The 24797-nt window shown below is 41.8% G+C and overlaps 1 protein-coding gene across 10 annotated transcripts in view; it reads left to right on the top strand.

The window, feature by feature from the left end:
• The window catches only part of CDC14B (cell division cycle 14B), a 127153-nt gene that overhangs the window by 62146 nt on the left and 40210 nt on the right, over positions 1–24797 (top strand). For all 10 annotated transcript variants that reach the window (XR_003306650.2, XM_026446826.2, XM_026446830.2 and 7 more), the window contains exons 5-7: positions 8848–8924; positions 17778–17844; positions 20538–20600. Coding sequence is in view for 9 of the 10 variants with exons in the window: in XM_026446826.2 (XP_026302611.1) it covers positions 8848–8924; positions 17778–17844; positions 20538–20600 (207 nt within the window). In the remaining variant the exon portion in view is untranslated. The remainder of the gene's footprint in view (positions 1–8847; positions 8925–17777; positions 17845–20537; positions 20601–24797) is intronic.

The raw sequence follows: 24797 nt of genomic DNA on the forward strand, positions 1-24797 counted from the left end.
CTCGGGAGGATGAGGCAGGAGAATTGCTCGAACATGGGCGGCAGAGGTTGCAGTGAGTCGAGATCGCACCACTGCGCTCCAGCCTGGGCAACAGAATGAGACCCCATCTCAAAAAAAAAGAAAAAAAGAGAAAGAAAGAAAGAAAAAAAAGAAAGTCTATGTGTCACCCCAAGAAAGAAAAAGAGTATGGAGAAGTGGGTGTTTTAACTGGGACATTTGGTCTTATTACTTGGCCAGTCAGTGGGGAGAGGAGCCTCATAGATTAAAAGAAATCGTGACAGCTTTATAGAAAAAGGGATTCAGCCAGAATTCTTGAGATTCATAAAATATAAAAGGGAACCCTGGAGAAGGGTCCTTGGTGTGACAGAAAAAGTTCCAACCCTTCTTTATGTATCTTGCCTTTACACTGCTCTAGACAAAGTCTGGATGGCTGAAGTTCCATCGAGGAGAGAGTGCTCCTGAGCGGAACTGCAAAGCAGAGGGGCCAGGCCAGGCTGCTTCTGGGTCAGTCACTGTCTCTGGTCAGATGAGATGTCCCTGAGATGGTAGCGTCTTGAGGAGCCAGGCACAGGGACTGCAGTGTGAAAGACCCCTCTGAAGGGGGCTGTGGGCGTGGTGGGAACTCGGGGTTGTCTTAAAAACAGAAACAGAACATGTGATAAGTTTATAAATAAGAAATCACTCTTTTTAAGTCTTGTTGCTATTGTTTTTAAACTACTAGTGAACAAACCACAAACCCTTGATGTACTTACTGAAATTTTTTTGGCGTTATTTTGGCCTTTTGACTTTGTTTATGGTTGTATTTTGGCCCACAGAAGCTTATTTTTCTATAGTTAACATATCTTTAGGTTTAGAAATCCTTCCAGAATTTCACACCTTCAGGTTAGTACTGATTTGATTGGTTAGGGGAGCGCCAGGTAAGCAAATTTGGATCTTCACTCGCATTTATTACTCTACCCAGTGAGGAGCTAGCTTGGCAGGAGGATTATAGCTCTTGGCTGTGACAGAAGCCTTTGCAGCCATAGCTGGCTGCTAAAATAGGAATTGGGAACTGTAATGTTGATAGGCAGGGAAGCAGGAGAAAAACTTCCAAGAAAAGGAAATGTATTCATAGTAGAAAAGCAGTGTCAAGATAAAATATGGACACCTCAAAAGATAAAACATCAAAGCAAGTGAAGCTTTGATCTGCTTAAAGTGTATTAAATCCTCTGGTTAAAGATTTGTAGAGATGAGTGATAGTTCCCTATAGATTGATCCGTATCCTTGATAACGTTTTCTGGAGTTGTCGGGAATTTTGGAGAGTGTTTGACTTGGCATGGTAATGTTAAAACAAAACCAAAAAAATCTGGAGGAGGAATCTTTAGGAAGGAAATATTCCAAATAGACTGACTGACTATTTTTATCAGTCCTTTTTAAATTCAGGGCTTCTGAAAGGAACCGTGTTTCCGTCATCCTTGTATACACAGAAAGACCTAATGTGGGATGGGCAGAGAGTGTGAGATAATCCTTTATGGCATGGAAATAAAGTGTTATATTTATTTTTTATCTTGAAAACAGAAGAGGTGAGGCTTCACAAATGTGTAAAATATGAATTGACATGCCCACAGTTAGTCCTTTTGACAGACGGTCAGGCGTCATGTGTGTTACAAGAAGTGAGAAGAGCGAGTTGAGAACTCTTTCGTCTTTATTGTGTTTTGAAGTACTGCTCTTCCCGTGGCCCGGTAAACGGCTTTCCCGTTCAGCTATCTGAATGGTAGACTCTTAGGTGACAAATTAGAGTGAAGCTAAAAATCTTTTGTACCACTGTAAGAGCTGAAAAATATGAAAGATGACTTGAGCTTTTGTTTGCTTTTTCACAAAAAGGTAAACATACTATATTATTTTAAAAATCAGTTTGCTGCCCTGTTTAAGCCAGTGGCTGTGACCTAGCCAGATTGTGGGGTAATGAAACTTAACCTGTCATTTCAAAGTAAAGGTGAAATTTTAAGAGGAAATTTTTAAGTGCTTTTCAAAACAAATTCATAATAAAAAAGATCCTTTTGGAAAGAAAAGTTGGAAATTTTGTTTTGTTAATTTTGTTGTAAAAATGTCATACACAAAATCCATATTTGTACTCTTGAGAAATGTAGAAAAATCTTTTAAAAAGAAACTTTTATATTTATAGAAATAGGACATGTGCACGTGTGTGTATATGTACAGATGGGTGTTGTGTACATATATGTTTTATATTTACATACAGTTTTAAACTTTTTTATTGATACATAATTGTACATATTTATGGGGTACATGTGATAGTTTGATAAATGCATATAATGTGTGACAGCCAAATTAGGGCAGTTGTGGTATCCATCACCTGAAACATTTGTCATTTCTTTGTGTTGAGAGCATTTTAAATCTTCCTATTTCGAAATACACAGTAAGTTATTGGAAACTGCAGTCACACTACTGCGCTATCTAACACTAGAACTTGTTTCTTCTACCTGTACATTTGTACCAATGAACCAACCTCTTTTCACTCCCCCTGACCACACAACGCCCTTCCCAGCCTCTGGTAATTCCTATTTTACTCTTGGCCTCCATAAAATCAACTTACTTGGCTCTCCATATGAGTGAGAACATAATGGTATTTGTCTTTCTACTTTGGTTACATCTTCCTGCAACAGCAGTTAGGTTTTCTGAAGATACATGGCATTCAACTCTTCTATGGGTTAAATGTACTTTTGAGGGCTAGCCTGGGAAATTAACCACCATGTCTAACATCTTTCTGTGTGTAAAATAAATGCCAGGCATTTTGTGTATAAAATAAATGACACAAGCAAACTTTTGGCACATAGCTTGCAAATTTGCTTTCCTCTAATGTTTAACAGATTACTTTGGTGGAGCTAATTGTAACATGTAGGTTCCCTGTTCAGAATTTATCACTGCATATAATTATTTTTTATGTTTAAGCAGTTTGTATAGCTGTAAGAATGGCTTACCTTGTAAGCATTTGTGTTGAAAATGATACTAAATTAAATTTAAGAATATAGTGACTCAGCAATCTGTGAGTAGAATTGTAAATTGCAGTAAATTTGAGATTGCCTCTACAGGTGTAATAAGAGCTCAGAGACTTTGTTATTTAATGATGATCTTTTGAATCTGTGGTCCCACTTTTTAAATGATTTAATTTTCTTGGACTCAGAGTAGCCAGTGCTGGGTTAAGCTGCCTGCAGGAGAAAAGGATCAGTTGGGAAGTTAAGACAAGGGAGCAGAGAATGAGGATCTAGACGCCTTGGATAAGAATCCAGTTCAACAAACGCTGCCCAGGTGGGACAGCAGAGGCTGGAGGACAGAATGAGGTCATGACACCCTTCCTGGGCGTCTGTGAAAGGCAGGGCAAACAGCACGAGGCAACTGTCAGAAGTAGCCAGGCCCCAGCTAGTGTAAGGCGAACTGGGCTGAGCAAAAGGACGGCACAGGCCCTCAGTGGGAAGCTGGTGTTGCCTTGGGAGCCGGCCCCGTGGGAGGCAGCTGGCTGCCCTGCTCACACCATCACAGTTGGACTTCCCTTGCCACCCGGGGCTCCTGACAGGCATTTCCACTGCCTGTGGTGCTCGCTGGGTGCTGTTAACTTCTTGGGGAAGAAGTGAGGAGAAATGCTCTCCGATGGCTTCAGATCCTTGGCTGCAGATCCGTTGAGCTTTCTGGAATTTTGGGTCCTGTCCTTGTTCTGGCCCTTGTGTTAGACAGGATGAGTTCCTGTCCATAATAAAGCCCGAGAAGCAGGCCCTCTCCAGCAGTAACAGGCAGTGTGAGCTTGGAGAAGTAGCTGATGCCGAGGGCTGGAAAGCTGTAGCCTGCCAATTCTATGAAACTCACAGAGCATTATAAATAGTTGTGGGTTTTTTATTTTACTCTATGGTTAAAAATTAGGAAATTTCATTTTTCAAAGAAATCAAGATTATTTACTTTGTCTTTAAAAAATGTCCCTATCACTCAAATGTGTACTAATACCCAGGGCCAATTCACTATTTTTATTAGCAGAGTTGGTAGATACGTGTTTGCTACTCTGAACTTCCAGTTTCATTTTGTCGAAATTGAGCATCGTTATGCTAACCTACTGTATATACATAAGTAAAAGTAATTTTAAAAGTTAAAACTATTGAAATGTAAGTTCATCTGAGGTTTTTTTTTTAACGACAGTTTTTTTCTTAAGCAGTTTTGTGCAGGAGCTATGAAAGTGATTTTCTTTTATTTACTTTTTTATTCTCTGTGTTCTTTCCCCTGCTCACCTTTTTTACTGAGCAGTTGAATGTGTAAGCCTATCTTCAACTTGCATTGATTTGTGAGCATTCTTTGTTAATCTGGAGAGAATGATTTTTTTTTTTTTTTATGATCAATCAAATTCTTGGCGTAGGAAAGACTGTATCATCTGGCTGACATGAAAATAGTCACAAGAGTCTTTAAGTGCTGGAAACATTGTGACATCTCTCCAGGATTTCCTGGTTACTCAGGCTGCCACATTTGTTGCTGGAATTTCAATATCCTTTGTCACTCTCAGCTCTAGGGTGCAATGACTTGTGTGACGTTTGGGTTGTAAATTGTACCGAGGCTCTCTAAGTATATAAATAAAGCTTCAGAATCCTGCACATACTAGTAGAAATAGGAAGCACATGTCTAATTGGGTTTCCATGATTTCGCCTGTCAGCATTGAAACATTGAAAGGAGAAGTAATGCAGTTGGGATCCTTTTGCTTCAGTTGCTTGTTCTTCCATCACTGCTAGTTCAGTACCTCCCAGGTTTTGAAACGTATGTCAGTCATCAAGGGGTCCAGCATTCTCACAGGGACTCGGGCGTGCAGATGGTGATTTTAGAAAATGGGGGTGGTGGGAAGCCCTGGGAATGGTTGAGGTATTGTTCAGCAAAAAAAGAACTTTGTACCATGACTTTGAAAACCACACCAGTCTCAAGCATTTTCAACCATAGTATTTGTGTGTGTGTGTGTGTGTGTGTGTGTGTGTGTGTGTGTATTTGCCGTTCAGAGAGTCTTTATCCTAGAGAAACAAGGTCTTACTGATGCTTCCTAAGCTGCGTCTCTGTGCTTACGCCTCATGTATTTGTTTATTCACTTTTAACAAATGGAAATGGCCATTTCCTTACTCATTGAGTGTGCTACTGCACACTATTGCCGCCCAGCGAATTACCGCAAAACTTTGTGACTTAAAACGACAGTACACATTGTCTCAGACCGTGTCTGTGAGTTAGGCATCTGGGAGTTGCTTAACTTGGATGGGTCTGGTCTGGTTCTGGGCCGTGTCTGGGCTACACTCACCTGGAGGGTCCACGTCTAAGGGGGCTCAGTCACATAATGGCAGGTTGGTGCCAATTGCTGGCAGGAGGCCTCTCTTCCATACCACGTGGACTGCTTGAGTATCCTCCCAAAATAACAGCTTGCTGTACCCAGAGCGAAGTTTCTAAGAGAAAGCAAGACAGTAGCTACCTCTTTTATGATCTAGTCTCCGAAACCACACCCTCTTACTACAGTATCCTGTTCGTTACACGGGACACCTGTTCACTGTGGGAGGGGACCGCACAAGGGTGGAAATGCCAGCAGACGAGACTCTCTGGGGTTGTCTGGGAAGCTGGCGGTCACAACTGGTCAGCAGCTCTCTTGGTCATCATTTGTTGTTTCCTCTTCTTAACTAGCACTGTGGAATTAGAGTGGGCATTCTATATATATTGCTTCTCATGAAAATATATCAAAAGAATTTGAGAAACGCCAAGTGTGCAGACTGCCAGAAGCACGGTGATAGATCATAAGTTGCATCAATTTAGAGTTTACTAATCTGAGAATTTGTGTTAATGTAGGAGTCATTTACAGGATTCTTCTTTAGTCACAAATTTAGAATGATTTCATTTGGGAAGGCCTTTTGAATCGGCAAGATGAGTAGGTGTAAAAGTAAAAGTTACTTCCTTCATGCCTGGCCGAAAAAGAAAAGAAGGTAAAAGTTACAGATTGGCAAATATGTCTTTGATAGTTACATAAGTGGAATTATTCTGCATCTGTAAACTTCCTTCAGTTTATCTAATTATGCTTGACATTATTTTTTATGTGCAGGCATTCCCCAACTGGATTTTTAAATTACAGTCTTTTAAAGTTCATCCTCAGGAATTTAGGGTTTTTTTCCCCCACAGGAAAAAATGTTACATTGTTCTTGCGGTTCTTTGAATCAAACTAGTGTTCCAAGGCTAAACCACAGTGCTTAATGTATTAGAGACTATTTTTGTTTTGAAAGTTAGGAGAAAGTAATACCATTGCAGTTTTACTAATTAGAGAACCCAAAGAACAGCAATCTCAAGTAGGAAAAATTATCTTAAATTGGTGCTTAAGGAAAAATTTGTAGAATTTGAGAGAAGGCCTTAGAAATTTAGAGAAATTCCTAAACAGGTCTCTGGATTTCATTTTAATACACAAATGAATCAAACCCTATTCTCATTCTTACTGGCTTCAAGGTGTTTTTTTATTTGGTTTTTGTTTTTTGGTTTTAGGATTTTGTTTTTTTGTTTTTGTTTTTGTGTTTTGAGATGGACTGTTACTCTGTCGCTCAGGCTGGAGTGCAGTGGCACGATCTTGGCTCACTGCAGCCTCCGCCTCCTGGGTTCAAGCAATTCTCCTACCTCAGCCTCCTGAGTAGCTGGGGTTACAGGCGCCTGCCACTGTGCCCGGGTAATATTTTGTATTTTTAGTAGAGACGGGATTTCACTGTGTTAGCCAGGATGGTCTCCATCTCCTGACCTCGTGATCTGCCCACGATGGCCTCCCAAAGTCCTGGGATTACAGGCGTGAGCCACCGCACCTGGCCAGTTTTAAGTTTTTTTTTTTTTTTTTTTTCCTTATCTTAATCTGCTAGGAAGTCTTAAAATAGAATGGAGAAAATGAAAGACTTTACTGATGTTATCTGGTAAGTGTTAGAAGAGGCATAGATGCATTGGAGACTGGAAGGGAATCAGGGAATTTGGAAAAAACAAGCTGGATTTTTAAAATGTATTACTTTTCATGACTTACAAGCTGATGCTTAGAAGATCTGTGTGTAGGCCAGGCATGGTGGCTCATGTCTATAATCCCAGTACTTTGGGAGGCCGAGGCGGGCGGATCACCTGAGGTCAGGAGTTTGAGACCAGCCTGGCAAACATGGTGAAACCCCATCTGTACTAAAAATACAAAAAACTGGCCAGGCGTGGTGGTGCACGCCTATTGTTCCAGCTACTCGGGAGGCTGAGGCAGGAGAATTGCTTGAACCTGGGAGACGGAGGTTGCAGTGAGCTGAGATCGCACCTTTGCACTCCAGCCTAGGCAACAAGAGTGAAACTCCATCTCAAAAAAAAAAAAGAAAGAAACAGAAACAGGCTAGTCATTGGGAAAATTTTCCGTTTATGAGTCTTGAGTCAGAAAATTGGTGAAATGCCCTTTGGAAGCTGAGTCAGTGCTTATGACTAGTTTTAGGATATGTCTGTTTCTGAGTTTCTAAGATCCTTGCTGGATCTTTGAGTTTTGAACAATTTCTCTTAGTCCAGTGATACTTTCACATTGATATCAACTTTTATTAAATATTTAAAATGTTCCTAACTATTGTAAGTAGATGTGGGTTAAGCTAAGTAAATCAGTGAATCAAACGGGTGTGTAATGAAATCGTAAGACATGGGTTCCAACCTCAGAATGCTTCCCATTTGGTTGTGGAGACGGGTCACATGTATCATGTTAAGTAATGGAGATAAAAAAGTTTGCAATTAACCTTTTTTTTAGTGATTTCTTTTTTTTGTTAGTGAAATTTAAAATCTATTTCCCCAAGGTAATCTTTGGAGTTCAACCTAATTTTGGTGATAATATAAGTGCCAGGTTTAATGTTGTGTCTCCTCCCCACCACGACCCCCACAAACCCCAACCTTCCATACTTAGTTGAAAGGGCCCTGCAGGAAGGTTCTGAAGTCCCAGGCAAATGTAATAGGGGGTAGGGAGAGGACTTATTTAGAGAGATGGTGGTAAAAGTCTCAAACTCCACATTTCTAGAACAAACAGGTTACTTGTAAGGAGCAGTCAGAGATACTTAGACCAGTAAAATACTTCTGTAACACTAGAAGTGAGAAGACATGGGAACATTATCTAGAAACTATCGAGAGGAAATGACTGCAGACCAAAAATCCTACGCGTAGTAGTCAAATAATAAAGGTCAAGGGGAAAAAGGGAATGTTTGAAAATGCAAGGAATATCAGCTATAGACCTCAGATGCTAAAGAATATACTCGAGGTGTTCTCCCAGATTAAAGCCAAAGCATAGCACAGTTCTAAGGACAAAAGAAGTCAGTGAGCGTCAAAAGCAAGTGCAGTTGGATAATCAACTTGTTCCGTATTGCAAGCCCTTACACCTCCATGGGCAGAGTGAATCACGTCTGTGTTCTGCTTTTGTGTCTCTTTCCTCCTCCCCCCATTCTAACCCTGCCCCCATCTCCTACACGCTGCTGAGCTGTCATTTCAGTGGACTTGCAGGAAGGAGGGGAGGTAAAAGCATGGGATCAGTCCAACATCTTGATTTGGAAAATCTGTTTTTAAAATACCGTGCGTCTTACCACGAAAGGTTGCTGTGAAGAGTTGTTGGTCAGGGCTCGTGCTGCAAACAACAGAAACCAGCAATGGAGGATTTAAACAAAAAAGAAATGTGTGGACAGGATTCTGGGTGATTCCTGGGCTCCTGGAGAAGGCTGGAGAACCCGGCTCAGTTGGTTGGAAATTGGACAAAATTGACTTCACAGTGACAGCACTGTACCTTCGCTTAGAAATAAATTGCCTTTTTCTTCTTTTTTCCAAACATAGGTTATATATTTGGGGAGAACTCCAGAAGAAGCATACAGAATATTAATCTTTGGAGAGACATCCTATATTCCTTTCAGGTAAATATAAGAATGATGTGGTAGATTCAGGTAATCAGATCCTTGCCAGAAATATCTTGATAGTTGTTTCTGAAAAAAGAAGATCTGGTAAATAGTCATTTTAGGGTGAGCACAAATAACACCACACATCTGGGTTTTTCCACAGTGACAATGCTCACCTTTTGTCGTGGGGGCTGTCTTGTGCATCGTAGGATGTTGAATGGCGTCCATGGCTTCTGCCCACTAGATGCTGGTAAAATCCCCACACCCACTCTAATTGTCAAAACTCAGACTGTCTGCAGACATTGCCATATATCCCTGTAAGTGGCCTTGGGGGATGGAGAGCAAAATCTCCCTACGTTGAGAACCACTGCCGTTGATGAAAACTAAGCTTTGGCTGGGCACAGTGGCTCATGCCTGTAATCCCAGCAAATTGGGATGCCAAGGTGGAATGATTGCCTGAGCCCAGGAGTTCCAGACCAACCTCAGCAACAAAGACAGGCCCCATCTCTACAAAGAAAAAAAAAAAAAATTAGCCAGGCATGGTTGCGCATGCCTGTGGTCCCAGCTACTTGGGAGGCTGAGGCTGGAGGATTGTTTGAGCCCAGGAGTTCGAGGGTGCGGTGAGTGAGCTATGGTCACACCACAGCACTCAAGCCTGGGCAATAGAGAGATAACTTGTCTCAAAAACAAAAACAAAACCAAAAACCCAAAATCTAGGCTTCGTACTCAGGTGACAATCCTGGGCTATGGTACTCAAAACTCCCCCTGAGGAGTGTGGTTCCTGAGAAGTGAAGACATGTTCCCAATAATCAGTAGTTACTTTCTGGGACCAAAATGAACCCCTTTTTTCTGGGCACACAGTAGAGACAGCCGGTAAGGTTGCTAATGCAGTACCACTTCCAGAAAAACCGGTGAAGTCACTGTGTCCCAGAGGTGGTAGATAGTGATGTCTACAGGAATGGATGACATCCTCATCTCAAGCTTAGCATGCGATTGTGTTGAAGATATTTCGAGAAGACTGGTGCTTAAATTAAGTTCTAAAAATTTTTCTGCTTGTTTATCAAAATACTTGACATAGCTCTATAATGTAAATACTTGTATGGTAGGTACTTAATGGATAATAAATGTGTGAAATAATTTTACTCATTGAAGACTTTGATATTTTCAAAACTGCTTGTTCTTCCATTCACAAATTAGTTCACTGCTTGTACAGTGAACTAATAACTATTGCTTATTAGTTCATTGTTCAAACTAATTAGTTTATCATATTAGGATTGTTACATATACCACAAATGCCTGATTTTGAATATGTGGCCCTGACTTTAAAAAAGGAAGTTTGTGAATCTGACTTCATTTTAGATGAGCTTTGGCATAGGTACTTGTAATTATTGGCAGAATCTCCTTTTCAAATAACTTTATAGGCCCGCCTGTGGACTTACTCCATGAAATAACAATTTCTCAGGGCAGTCCGAAGACTTCAGTAATACACTGCATGAAAGATTGTGAAGATCGGTGATTTAGCAAATTAGAATTGGCTTGAACCCAGTATCATCCCTTTCTGCTAGGTCGTGGCTCATCTTAAGTATTCTTTTATTTGAGGTGGGTAGGAAGGGAAGGGGGGAGATAAAGATTATTTTCTAAGCTGGAAAATTCTTCTTCTCAACCTATAACATAACAGCAACCACATTCTTCCTTTAAAAGAAATGCTTGTATTTTTGGTCTTGAGTCACAGGCACCTTGGTCATCTCCTGATGTAGTGACGTTTGTTCTATAGAACTCTTCTTTATAATGATAATCCTTTGCGATGCCACTCTTACATTTACAGCACAAGGTCCTGAGATAGGAACATGCTCACACATTTCACACAGTGTGGCACTGTTGATGTGAAAAAAGATGTTTTGAGTTAATTTAAATACAGGTGCCAAAAACAGAATAAGCATTGCTTACTGCCTTGCTGTGTTTCAAATTATTGAAGTTTGGCACTGAGAAATGAAGTTAGTTCCTTGTGGTCCCAGGAGCATCAGTCAGTAATTATTCAAAAGACAAGACTCAACTAGAAACCATTCAGGTTTGTGAAATTTGAATCTCTTCTATCATAGACACTAGGTATTTGATTTATCTAAACCGGGGTTTTTTTTTTTTCTTTTTTTTTTTAGATAGAGTCTTGGTCTGTCACCAAGCTGGAGTGCAGTGGTGTGATCTGGGCTCACTGCAACCTCCGCCTCCCAGGTTCAAGCGATTCTCCTGCCTCAGCCTCCCCAGTAGCTGGGACTACAGGTGCCCACCATGCCCGGCTCATTTTTGTATTTATAGTAGAGGAAAGAGTTTCACCATGTTAGCCAGCACGATCTAGATTTCTTGACCTCGTGATCCGCCCGCCTCAGCCTCCCAAAGTGTTGGGATTATAGGCGTGAGCCCCCGCGCCCGACCTAAACGCTGTTTCCTGAAGTGTGGCCTGTAAACTGGTGCTGGTCTGTGATGAGATAAATACGGAGGTTGAGAGTAAGATTTTAGAAGCATTTATAGTTATTGAATAGAGCAATTTTATGTCTGTAGAATCAAACAGTAGAGGAAATTTGGACTTGTATTTTGGTTTTTTTTTTTCCCCTTTCATTTTTCTAGTAATTTATTCACAAAAATAAGATGACTGCGTTACTGGGTATGTAATAGTACAGTACTATTGCATTTCATATTTATTTTACAAAAGTGTCAACCTATGATTGACTTAAAGTTTTTAAATTTAGTGCGTCCTCACATAGTGTTCTGTAGAACTTATCAATTAGAAAGTAGTCCAATCAGAATTAATAAAGCCTGATAATATTTTGATAGAAATGACATTATATTCTTTGTATCTTGCCACTTCAAGTACATAGACTAAATGTAACCAACAAAGTATTGCTAATAAGACATTGTGCAAGAATGGCATTCATTTATAGTAAGTAAGTTCTTTTATGTTACATAGCAATGTTTTATTTAATTAGATTTAATTCAACTTAGATCGAATTCTCTCTCTGTTTTTTTATTTTCTTTTTTTGAGACGAAATCTTGCTCTGTCGCACAGGCTGGAGTGCAGTGGCACAATGTCGGCTCACTGCAAGCTCTGCCTTCCAGGTTCAAGCAATTCTCATGCCTCAGCCTCTAGAGCAGGCGCCACCACGCCGGCTAATTTTTGTATTTTTGGTAGAGACGGGGTTTCACTATGTTAAGCTGGTCTCAAACCCTTGGCCTCAAGTGATCTGCCCACCTTGGCCTCCCAAAGTGCTGGGAATACAGGGGTGATCCACAGAGTTTTAAAGTGCATGTGTGTGTGTGTGTGCGCGCGCGCACGCAAGTGCATGTGTATATGTGATTTCTTACTGAGTTACAGTAAATATTTCTCTGTGTCTGGTCTGCATGATTAAATAGTATAAAATATTTTAAAATGTCATAGGATCATTGTTACCAACAGTGTGTGTTTCTATTCTCTGGTATTATCTCTTCGCTTCTTAGTTGTTTTTGTGTGGGGGGGCTTGCCTCTGCTTCCTGTTTTCTTGAGAGGTAGCATTGTATATTTGTTAATAGCTTGACTTGACATCAGATGGGAGTTTTGCTGTCAGCTCTGCTACTGATATCTCTGTGGTCTTTTACAGATTTGAGCCTTGGTCTCCTAGTCTTTAAACAGAAACAGTAATAAAATCTCCCTGAGGGGGTTGTGAGGATGAAGTGACATCCTGCATACAAAACACATGGTATAGGCCGGGCATGGCAGCTCATGCCTATAATTCCAGCACTTTGGAACGCTGAGGCGGGAGGATGGCTTGAGGCCAGGAGTTGGAAGACCAGCCTGGGAAGTATAGCAAGACCGTTTCTCTTTGGGGGGGAAAAATTACCTGGGCATAGTAGCATGTTTCTGTAGTCATAGCTACTTGGGAGACTAAGGCAGGAGGATCCCTCAAGCCTAGGAGGCTTCAGTGGGCTTTGATTATGCCACTGCACTCAGCCTGCACAACAGAACAAGACTGTGTCTTTTTTTTTTTTTTTTTTTTTTGAGACAGGTTCTCCCTCTGTCACCCCAGGCTGGAGTGCATTGGTGTGGTCTTGGCTCACTGCAGCCTCCTCCTCCCAGGTTCAAGTGATTCTCCTGCCTCAGCCTCCTGAGTAGCTGGGATTACTGGTACCCGCCACCACACCTGGCTAATTTTCTGTAGTTTTAGTAGAGACGGGGTTTCACCGTGTTAGCCGGGTTGGTCTCCATCTTCTGACCTCGTGATCCTCCTGCCTCAGCCTCCCAAAGTGCTGGGATTGCATGTGTGAGCCACCGCGCCCGGCTATTTACCTACATTTAAAAAAAATCACTGTCTTGGCTGGGTGCAGTGTTTCACACCTGTAATTCCAGCACTTTGGGAGGCTGAGACAGGCGGATCACCTGAGGTCAGGAGTTCCTGGCCAATGTGGTGAAACCCTGTCTCTACTAAAAATACAAAAATTAGCAGGGCATGGTGGTGCACACCTGTAATCAAATCCCAGCTACTCGGGAGGCTGAGGCACAAGAATGACTTGAGCCTGGGACGCAGAGATTGCAGTGAGCTGAGATCGTGGCATTGCACTCCAGCCTGGGCGACAAGAGTGAAACTCCATCCCAAGAAAAAAAAAAATTATCTGTCTCCTGAAAGATTCCCTCCTACCCCTTTCCAGTCAGTCACCTAATCATTGCTCTGACTTCTATCACTATCAGTTTTGCTTGCTTTTGAACTTCAGGTAACTGGTATGCATTTTGGGGAGCTGGCAACTGGATTTCACATATGTAATGTCTGAGATCTACCTGTGTTGTGGCAGGTATCAGTAGTTCATCCTTTTTTTTTTGCTTTTGTAGCATTCCAGTCTATGAATATACCACCATTTATTTGCCTGTTGTCCTTTTGATGGACATTTGGGTCATTTGCAGTTTTTGGCTGTGGTGAATACGAGCTTTTATGAAAGTTGCCATTCTTTAAAACTAGTATTTGACATTGTTGTGCAGTTTCCAAGCAGTGCCCCTTTATTGGTTCTTATGTGTTTTCCAAATTTGTTAAATGATCTTGGTGACGAGGATCCCTCCCCACTCCCCAAGGCTTATAAACCGAGCCTCAGAGTTGCTGTTCTGCCTATTGGAAGAAGACTGAATGTTTGGTGGGAGGAAGATGTGATGTCGGTGTGTCTAAAATTGGAGGTGCTAATGAAATAAACTTGAGTGAACAAAGATTCTTGTCGTATATTCAGATTCTATGATGTATGAGGCAGGACTTCAGCAGGGCCCAGATGAAAGCTTGTGAAATCATCACAGATTGGAGCGGGGCTGTGCCCCACAGTAGGTTCTCAAAAAAAAAAAAAAAAAGAAAAGAGAAAGCATTGAAGAAATTTGTCAAAATGTCACAGAGACTGAATCAATATGCCTTTAACTTGATTGGAAAATAATTATCAGTAGGTTAAGAAGATAATCAGGCCGGGCGCGGTGGCTCAAGCCTGTAATCCCAGCACTTTGGGAGGCCGAGGCGGGCGGATCATGAGGTCAGGAGATGGAGACCATCCTGGCTAACACGGTGAAACCCCGTCTCTACTAAAAACACAAAAACTAGCCGGGCGAGGTGGCGGCGCCTGTGGTCCCAGCTACTCGGGAGGCTGAGGCAGGAGAATGGTGTGAACCCGGGAGGCGGAGCTTGCAGTGAGCTGAGATCCGGCCACTGCACTCCAGCCTGGGCCACAGAGCGAGACTCCGCCTCAAAAAAAAAAAAAAAGACACAAATTACCTGGCCCTGATTCAGTAGACGTGGGGTGGCCCTGAGAATTTGCATTTCTGATGGGTGGGGTGGTCCTGGTGCTGCTGGCCTGGGGACCACTACTGCAAGTCCTTTTATTTTTTTTTTTTCTTTCTGAATATTGCCCATAAGGTGTTGGGAAAATCATGGTCTTTTAGGTTAGATAAAGACCTTTTCTAAGATGTAAAAGAGAAGGTTTTCAATTCAGAACCTTATAGAACAAAAATGGTGTGTTCTAAGACTGTGCGTCGGCTGAATGCAGTGGCTCACACCTGTAATCCCAGCACTTTGGGAGGCTGAGACAGGCACATTGCTTGAGCTCAGGAGTTCGAGACCAGCCTGGGCAACATGGTGAAACCCCAGCTTTACCAAAAAACATAAAAATTTAGCCAGGCATGGTGGTGTGCACCTGTGGTCCCAGCTACTCCAGAGGCTGAGGTGGGAGGATTGCTTTAGCCCAGGAAGTCAAGGCTGCAGTGAGCCACGCTTGCACCACTGCACTCCAGCCTGTGCAACAGAGCAAGACCCTGTCTCAAAAAAAGAAAACAAAACAAGACCCTGCATTCCGTCCTCGTGAAGGTTCGCATAGCTTAGTAATTCCAAGCAGCTCAGTCAGTAACATTGAAGATGATTTTAGCTGAAAAGGATGCCTCTTCTTTCCCTCATTGCTGTAGTCTTGGCCCTTAAGGTTTGAGCAAGAATTAAAAGTTAAAAATGTGTAACTTACAGTTTTTAACAAAAACTCTAATCTTTTTTTTTTTTTTTTTTTTTTTTTTGAGATAGGAGTCTTGCTTTGTCACCAGGCTGGAGTGCAGTGGCGCGATCTTGGCTCACTGCAACCTCCGCCTCCCGGGTTCAAGTGATTCTCCTGCCTTAGCTTCCCAAGTAGCTGGGACTACAGGTGCGTGCCACCACACCCAGCTAATTTTTATATTTTTAGTAGAGACAGGGTTTCACCATGTTGGCCAGGATGATCTCAATCTCTTGACCTCATGATCCACCTGCCTCGGCCTCCCAAAGTTCTGGGATTACAGGCGTGAGCCACCACGTCCGGCCTCAAAAACACTAATCTTAAGTGTACAGCAGTAAGGTTTTACATATATGTATGTAACTGCCTCACAGTAAGAAATATTACAGTGTGAAGACCCAAATAAGGTGGGGAATTAGTGAGAGCTCCAACAGCAACTCTGTTTCCCCAGAAGCAAATGAGTACCGTTCAGATAGGCACAGTTTTTCTGCGTGCCTAGCTTAATCATAATTAAATTGATTTTTATGTTGCCTAATTCCAGAAAATTTCATCTTGTAATGGCTCAAGGTAGCCAAAAAGGAGAAGTAGGTAGGGATCAGGGGTGCCTTATTTCTCTGGGTAAAACCTTACTTGATATTAAGAGATTCATATACTAAGATTACTACTATGTGTTGATGCAGTGTTTGGGTGGATGGAGTTGTCTGTAAAGTAATATAAGCACTTTCCCAAAACTAGTGATCCTGTGGAAGGTAGTTGACTTGTTAGTTCCTGTGGTTTTATTGGTATTACTACTGTCCTTTAAGAATCAGGAAGAAGGCAGGACACAGCAGTTTACACCTGTCATCTCAACACTTCGGGAGGCCAAAAAGGTGAGAGGACTGCTTAAGACTAGGAGTTGTTTGTTTTTTTGTTTTTTGCTTTTAGATGGAGTCTTGCTCTGTTGCCCAGGCTGGAGTGCAATGGCGCAAGGTCTGCTCAATGCAAGCTCTGCCTCCGGGTTCACGCCATTCTCCTGCCTCAGCCTCCCAAGTAGCTGCGACTACAGGCGCCCACCACCACGCCCAGCTAAATTTTTGTATTTTTAGTAGAGATGGGGTTTCACCGTGTTAGCCAGGATAATCTTGATCTCCTGACCTCGTGATCCGCCCGCCTCGGCCTCCCAAAGTGCTGGGATTACAGGCGTGAACCACTGCGCCTGGCCAGTTTTTTTTTTGTTTGTTTTTGAGATAGAGCCTCACTCTGTCACCCAGGCTGGAGTGCAGTGGTGTGATCTCGGCTCACTGCAGCCTCCATCTCCTGGGTTCAAGCAGTTCTCTGCCTTAGCTTCCTGAGTAGCTGGGATTACAGGCCTGCCACCATGCCTGGCTAATTTTTGTATTTTTAGTAGAGACGGGGTTTCACCATCTTGGCCAGGCTGGTCTTGAACTCCTGACTTCGTGATCCACCTGCCTTAGCCTCTCAAAGTGCTGGGATTACAGGTGTCAGTCACCATGCCCGGCATAGGCCAGAAGTTTAAGACCAGCCTAGGTATCATAATGAGACTCCGTCTCTACCTTTAAAAAAAAAAAAAAAAAAGGAAAAGTTAACTAGATGCGATGGTACATGCCTGTGGTCCTTGCTACTGGGGAGGCTGAGGTGGGAGGATCGCTTAAACCCAGGAGTTTGAGGCTGCAGTGAGCTATGATTATACCACTGTACCCCAACCTGGGCAACAGGGCAAGACGTTATCTCTATAAAAAAGTTAAAAAACCTGGAAGTTATCTAGTTACATGGGTAAAAGTCTTTAGCATAATGATAGGAACAAAATGCTTATGACCTTCTACCTAGTATTTTAAATATGACCTTGATCTCTCAATATTTCTGTCATACTTGGTTGGAGACACACACACACAGATGCGCACATATACTTAGACACACATACACACATATGTTTATTACAGGATCACAAAGCAGTCTTTCCCAATAAGGTTTTCGTATGGTATTTTCCAGCTGAAAGAAAAAATTCAAATGCTTTGCCCTTTTAGGGGGAGAGATAGGTATTGATTTGTTGAATTCAAGAAGGTAGCTCAGCTATTAAAGCCAAAAATAATCCAGAGAGAACATTTGAAATTTAGGAAGTGGTCACTATTGATCCAGACCCATAAAACAGTACCTATTGGAATAGGTAGAAACTGCAGTGAAATTTGTAATTGATTTATCTTTTATTTAAAAAGTCAAAAGGCGAGATTTTTTTCTTTTTGATAATGATTCTGAGTATACGTTTGATTTTAAATTCTAGTCAACTTTGTCTTAGGTAAGTGTAATTGCAGAAAATGAACTGATCTATATTTTATTACTTTTGGGTTTCAGAGATGCTGCCTATGGAAGCTGCAGTTTCTACATTACACTTCTCGACTGTTTTCATGCAGTAAAGAAGGTAAGTGACATGTAGGGTGCACCCAGTTTGTGTTGAGGAACTAACATGTGGTCCAAGAAGACTAGGCCTTCTTCCTGAGATCTTTTTGTTAACGTTTCTTCCAAGATGTATATGGTGACAGAGGTGCACTCACTTCCCAACTAATGTCAGAATGAGACCAAACCAGGAAACGGTTTATTCTGAATTTCTGAGTGCTTCTGTGTATGAGCTGGGGGAAAAGTCACTTAAGAAACGGGGAAAATAAGAGTTATACAACTAGATTCTAGATCCAGAATTGGTTTTGAGTATATTGTGATCTAAAAGAACAAAAGTAAGGATGACTGGTCTACTGGTGAGTTCTCTTTGGTTTGTATATTCTGTATACCTGATTCCCACCAATACCATTACCACAGACGTAACCCAGTCACTGTCAAACACTTGCTTTTTGTTTCCCCAGGCGTTCAATTTCTAGTTCAACAGAATTTGAATGCCTCATTTAGTTTGTTATACGGTTTTCTATGAAACTAAGTGGATCACGGCTGCTTTGTCAAACTATTTCCAAGTGATTTCCTGAGGTTATGACCAGGGCTGCTATGTCGATTCCAGGAGCCATGCCCATCACGTTCCACATGAACAGGGTCCCCTGGGGTTACACAGTGCAGCAAGTCCTGGTATTAATGTCAGGACAGCACAGGAAACTAGAATGGTGAATCAGTAGCCCATAGATCAAATAAGCCTTTGACAGCATCTCAAGTTTTCTGTAACTTGTGCTTTTAGAGCCAAAAGGAACCCAGGTTTACTTTCTTGTATAGTGAAACATGGTGCCTTGCTGGGAATTGTGACCGACATGTCTTAAAACAAGGGGACTAATCAGCATACAAATTCAGAAACGAATCAGTATACTTTTTTTCCTGTATCGATCAGTGAGGTATGGGAACATAATTTGTTTGGATTTGAGTCCAGTGACTGTGGGGTATGGAGCTGATTGGGGTAGTTGCCATGGGCTCTGAGGCAGCTCCATGGGCCCTCCGTGTGGGCAGGTACGGGGCACTAGTGGAAATCTGGAGACCAAAGGGCAACAGGGGTAAATGGTACCTTCTGGTTGCAGTTGCAGCCCCTGCCAGGTGGGCTCATGCAGGTGGGTACACTGACCTTTAAAAAGAGAAAAGCAAAGCTTTGAGAGCTTTGGAAATGATCTATTATTATAACACCATATTGCAGCTTCTATTGTTATGTTTTGGCTTTTTTTTTTTTTAATTGGGTATTGCACCCAAAGTCAATTAGCTGGTATGATAGGTCAAAGATTGCCCTTTTCCTACTATATTTTGGGTTTTTTTAATTAAATTTTTATTTTTTCTGTGATGCTTGGCTAATTTTTGTATTTTTTTGTGGAGACGAGGTATCACTATGTTGCCTAGGCTGGTCTCGAACTCCTGAGCTCAAGTGATCCACTCACCTTGGCCTCCCAAAGTGCTGGGATTATAGGTGTGCACCGCTGCACCCAACCACTATATTTAGTTTTATTTAAGGGTCACTGGCTTCTGATTTTCAGTGTAAACATTTTTTATTTGTGACTGACTGTGAATATTGCATATATGAAGAAACATGCATCAGGGTAATTATGTTTTCAGTGTGATCCACTTCCAATAAGATCACCTCGTGAAATTCAAAGGAAAATAGGAATTCCTTGTAAACTACTTTTTTTATTGTTTCATTCTATTAGGAATAGCTGTAGTCCAAAATCATGAAATGTATTGAAGTCAAGGAAATAAATTTTGTGATTGACTTAGTCTTGGGATTAGTGTTAAAATAACTATATAAAATGAAGACCTTTTTAGTTGGTATTCTAGCCTTCTTATTTTACGTTTGTGTTTCAGTAGTTTACGTTTTGAAAACTGGGTGTACAAAAGACCCCTCTTTGAACCAAGAATACCTTGTGGATCACGAGTTCTTGCTTCCCTCCTGTTTGGCTCAGTGATCAGCAAGCTGGGAGGACATTTCTCAGAGTTCGCCAGCTCTGTTTGTCTTTGTCTCAGAAAATAGACAGTCTGCTTATTTTGGTTAGCACAGTCTGCGTGCTGTCACACAGAGGGAGGCTGTAGGATAGGACAGAAAATGTTTTGTTTTATTCCTATGGAAAGAGTAACTTTTTTCCTCAAAATTTTTTATTTTAGTGTTGATGTCAAAGCTGTGTTTAGTTTAGGGAACGTTGATTAAAGACTGTTCAGAAGAATTTGAAAATGAAGATATGAATGAAGTATGAGGGCTTTGTTTGGGATAAACTAGCCCATGGATTCTCTGCTCTTTCTTACTGATGTAGAGACCATTGGGTTGTGTATTATATTTGAATCCTAAACTTCTGAATTTTCCACCAGAGGTGGTGATCTGGTAAGAGAAGAGGATTACTTTCGGGGCGTGATTACTTAACAATGCATGGACAGGATGATTGGCGAATGAAAGTAAAAAAAGCACATCTCACAAACGAAACCCAAACAAAACACAACAGACTCATTCTGTGTAGTTATAACTAATTTCCATATAAAAGAAGCGTCTAGAAGATGCCTCCCACTTCCTTTGAAAGCTGTTCAGTGGAAAGTAATCTGATGATGACAGTACCTTCTTGGGGCCCCCTGATATTTAGTATTCTGAAATCGGGTAGGAGACTGTTTTCTTACTTGCATCCTTGTTCTGAAAAGCTTTCTTTTGGATTTTAGGCAATGCAGTATGGCTTCCTTAATTTCAACTCATTTAACCTTGATGAATATGAACACTATGAAGTAAGTCTTTAAGGATCATGTTTTCAACTCTTTCCCGCCTCCCCCCACCCCCAGCTTTATTGAGGGGAATAATTGACAAATAAAACTGACATATACTGAAGATGTATAAAGTAATGTTTTGATATATGTATACACCATGAAATGATTAATCAAGCTAATTAGCATATTCATCACCTCACATAATTTAGTCTTTTGGTGTGTGGGATGAGGATACCTGAGATATACTCTAGCAGATTTCAGGCATACAGTACACACGTTAGATCTCCAGAATTTACTCATCTTCTTACGGTTTGTGGTCTGACCAAAATTTCTCTGCCTGTTTTTAATTTTTCTTTTTTAAAATTGAAAAAAAGAGAGAGAGACCAAGTCTCGCTCTATTACCTAGGCTGAAATGCAGTGGTATGCATGGCTCACTGCATGGCTCCCTGCAGCCTTGAACTTCTGGGCTTAAATGATCCTCTTTCTTCAGCCTCCCAAGTAGCTGGAATCACAGGTGCGTACCACCATGCCTGGCTAATTTTTTTATTTTTATTTTTGTAGAGATGGGGTTTCACTTTGTTGCCCGTACTAGACTCGAACTCCTGGCCTCAAGCACTTCTTCCACCTTGGCCTCCCAAAGTGCTAGGATTACAGACATGTGCCACTGTGCACAACCCTGTTTTTAGCTTTCTTAATCACCCGTTTCACTTACAGAAGCAATATTCTTGTTTTGTTTTAGATGTGTATAGAGTGAAAAAAAGTCAACTCTTCATCTTCTTATCCCTATTTCTCCAGTCCCAATTCTCAGTGGGAATTTCTGCATTTGATGCACAATTCCAGAGTGAATGAATGTGCCGCTGTATGCTCTTTATACTGTTTAGTTTAAATGTATTTTAGTATTGATGACTGTCGCATAGTGATTGAGATGCTTTTAAAACCCTTAGCGTAGAATATGATGAGATGAATAGTCATTATACATGTAATTATCTCTGGAAAATATCTTTGTTTTTGCCATAACCTTCTTTTTGTCAGGATACTTCTGGTTGCAAGTTACAGAAAGTAAACACAAATAGCTTAAATTAAAAAGGAAAAATTTGTCAGGCGCAGTGGCTCATGTCTGTAATCCTAGCATTTTGGGAGGCCTAGGTGGGCGGATTGCCTGAGCTCAGGAGTTCGAGACCAGCCTGGGCAACATGGTGAAACCCCATCTCTGAAATACAAAAAGTTAGCCAGGCGTGGTGGTGTGTGCCTGTGGTCCCAGCTACTCAGGAGGCTGAGGCAAGAGAATCACTTGAACCCTGGAGGCAGAGGTTGCCGTGAGCTGAGATCACCTCACTGCACTCTAGCCTGGGTGACAGAGCGAGATTCTGTCTCAAAAAAAAGGGAAAAATGTACTGGATTACATAATTAAAAGTCCAGGAACAGGTTGGCTTTTAGCATATACCCCTCAGGTGCTCAGACACTTAATCAGAAATTGGACCTGAAGCTAGTTTTACTCTCAGGCCAGCCTTCTCCAGTGGTGGCGCAGATGGCCACCAGCACCTTTGATCTGCCAGTTTGGCAAAATGATCAGAAAAGTATAATCTTAGCTCCATCAGAAGGCCCACGAATGCCTCTCACTGTCGTTACTTACAGCATGTGCCCATCTCTGCACCAGCCTGTGTTCTTTGGCAGGGCAGGGCTAAGGAATACTCTGGCCAGCCTTAGTTCTCTGGCCATACCAGGAGCCTGGGGCACAGGGTCAGTGCCATCAAACCAGCCGAACCAAAAAAAATTTATTTTCTAACAGTTTTATTTTATTTTATTTGTCTTTCTTTCTTTTTTTTTTTGAGACGGAGTCTCGCTTTGTCGCCCAAACTGGAGTGCAGTGGCCGGATCTCAGCTCACTGCAAGCTCCGCCTTTCGGGTTCACGCCATTCTCCTGCCTCAGCCTCCCGAGTAGCTGGGACTACAGGCGCCCGCCACCTCGCCCGGCTAGTTTTTTTTTTTTTAGTAGAGACGGGGTTTCACCGTGTTAGCCAGGATGATCTCGATCTCCTGACCTCGTGATCTGCCCGTCTCGGCCTCCCAAAGTGCTGGGATTACAGGCTTGAGCCACTGCGCCCGGCCCTTTCTTTCTTTCTTTTTTAGAGACAGGGTCTCACTCTGTTGCCCAGGCTAGAGTGCGGTGGTGCAATCTTGGCTCACTGCAGTCTCAACTTCCTGGGTTCAAGTGATCCTCCCACCTCAGCTTCCCAGTAGCAGGGACTACAGGCACATGCCACCATGCCCAGCTAATTTTTAAATGTTTTGTAGAGATGGGATTTCGCCACGTTTCCCAGGCTGGTCACAAACTCCTGCGCTCGAGGGATCTACTTGCCTCGGTCTCCCAAAGTGCTGGGATTACAAATGTGAGCCACCGCACCCAACCACACAAAATTTCTTAAAAAGATAGGACAGGGCCAGGGAGAGATGAGCCAGGCAAAACCACAGGTGTGTTCTATGTTTTTTAACATGTATATATATTTTTAAAAGAATAAGTAATTTGATTCTACAGCTTCATCTTCCAAATAGGGAATGAGTAAGATACTGTGTTAAAGGCCTTTTCAGCCCAGAGTAATTGTAGCCTCCTGTCTTCTTAGCCTGCTGTAGTTACCTTGAGCAGACTTGCTCCCCAGCAATGGGGAGGAGCAATGGTGAGGTGATTTCTCAAACGGCAGCACTTCATGTAGCAGCATCTCGAATCCTCAGAGAACTCTTTTTCACAATGTCCAAAGTAAATATTATTTCAAACTCTTTCGTGTAACTGAACTATTTTTTCAATTTCAGGTAATAATGACACTCAGTTGTTACTGTGATGTACCAAAGATGTAAGAATACATTGTAGGATTCGGTAGGGCCAACCCTGTCTTCACTTCTCTGACAGCAGTCCATTTCTAGTACAATGGATGTTTAACTAGCACCTTAAACTTACAGATTATAGCTAAATTATTAATACCTTTTTTGTGGCTGTCCTTTAAACATTTGAAGCAAGTTACTTTGTCTTGGTAAGCAAAACTGCTAAAAACACTAGTTGGTATTTGTTCCTTTTGTAGTGATGCCTTTGAATGCTGTTAATGAATAATATAGGCACTAAGTAACTTCCCTGTCACCACTGTAGAGATCGGAGGGTCTGGGCTGGGGGGTAGCAGGGGGACACCACAGGTGTCTTCACCTCTGTGAAGCTGTGTGGTAACACAGGGAACTGTTTAGGTTCCCATACACCAGTTTTGTTCAGTTATTATAGTGTATTTAGAAATTGGGGATAGTGTCTTTCATTGATTCTACAATGCCCATTTTTTCCTGTTTCAGCTCCTCCGAATTCAGGATGTATCTTAATTAACGGCATCAGCAATTCAGTGAAATCTAGTTGTTGCCAACAACTGATCATGAGTTTCTTATTTTAAAGTCCGGATTTCTGATTTCACTTTAAAATTGGAATATCTGGCAACAGCTGCCCTCATTCCTGCTTTGACCTTTTCTTCTTCTTCTTTTTTTTTTTCAAGAGATAGGGTCTCACTATGTTGCCCAGGCTGGACTCAAATTCCTGGGCTTACGTGATCCTTCTGCCTCAGCCTCCCAAGTAGCTAGGACTACAGGTGCACGCCACTGCACCCAGCTGCTTGGACCTTTGTATTATGGAACATGGGCTGACTGATTCCCCATGTTGATCATTAAGTCCAGTAAGCTGGTGTGGGGTTACCTGCCTGGTCCCTGAAGATGTTCAAGAAACTCTGTTACTTACTCATTTTTAGGTACATGTAGAAACACCCCAATTGCAAAGCTAATTTATCTGTTGTTTTTAATCACGAGTTTTCTCCTTCTCCACTATAAAGTGTCTTCTACTTCCTGCTTAAGTATCCCTTGTCCATTTCATTAAGAGAGAAGTTTCTATTATTGTTCAATTTGAACTATATCTATGTTATAATAGTAATGGTAACTCAATCCAAAGGACCTAATAACAGGAAGTAACGTGTCTTATATATCAGTTTATATTTGTTTTTTTCTAGAGACATACTGTGATCTCGGTATAGTTGTAATTTTGAGTTTCCTGGTGGGTTTAGTGAATTTATTTATTATTTTTATATTTTGAGACGGAGTTTCGCTCTTGTTGCCCAGGCTGGAGTGCAGTGGCACCATCTCGGCTCACCACAACTTCTGCCTCCTGGGTTCAAGCGATTCTCCTGCCTCAGCCTCCCA

The sequence above is a fragment of the Piliocolobus tephrosceles genome, chromosome 14 (genome assembly GCF_002776525.5).
Source record: "Piliocolobus tephrosceles isolate RC106 chromosome 14, ASM277652v3, whole genome shotgun sequence".
Taxonomy (NCBI): Eukaryota; Metazoa; Chordata; class Mammalia; order Primates; family Cercopithecidae; genus Piliocolobus; species Piliocolobus tephrosceles.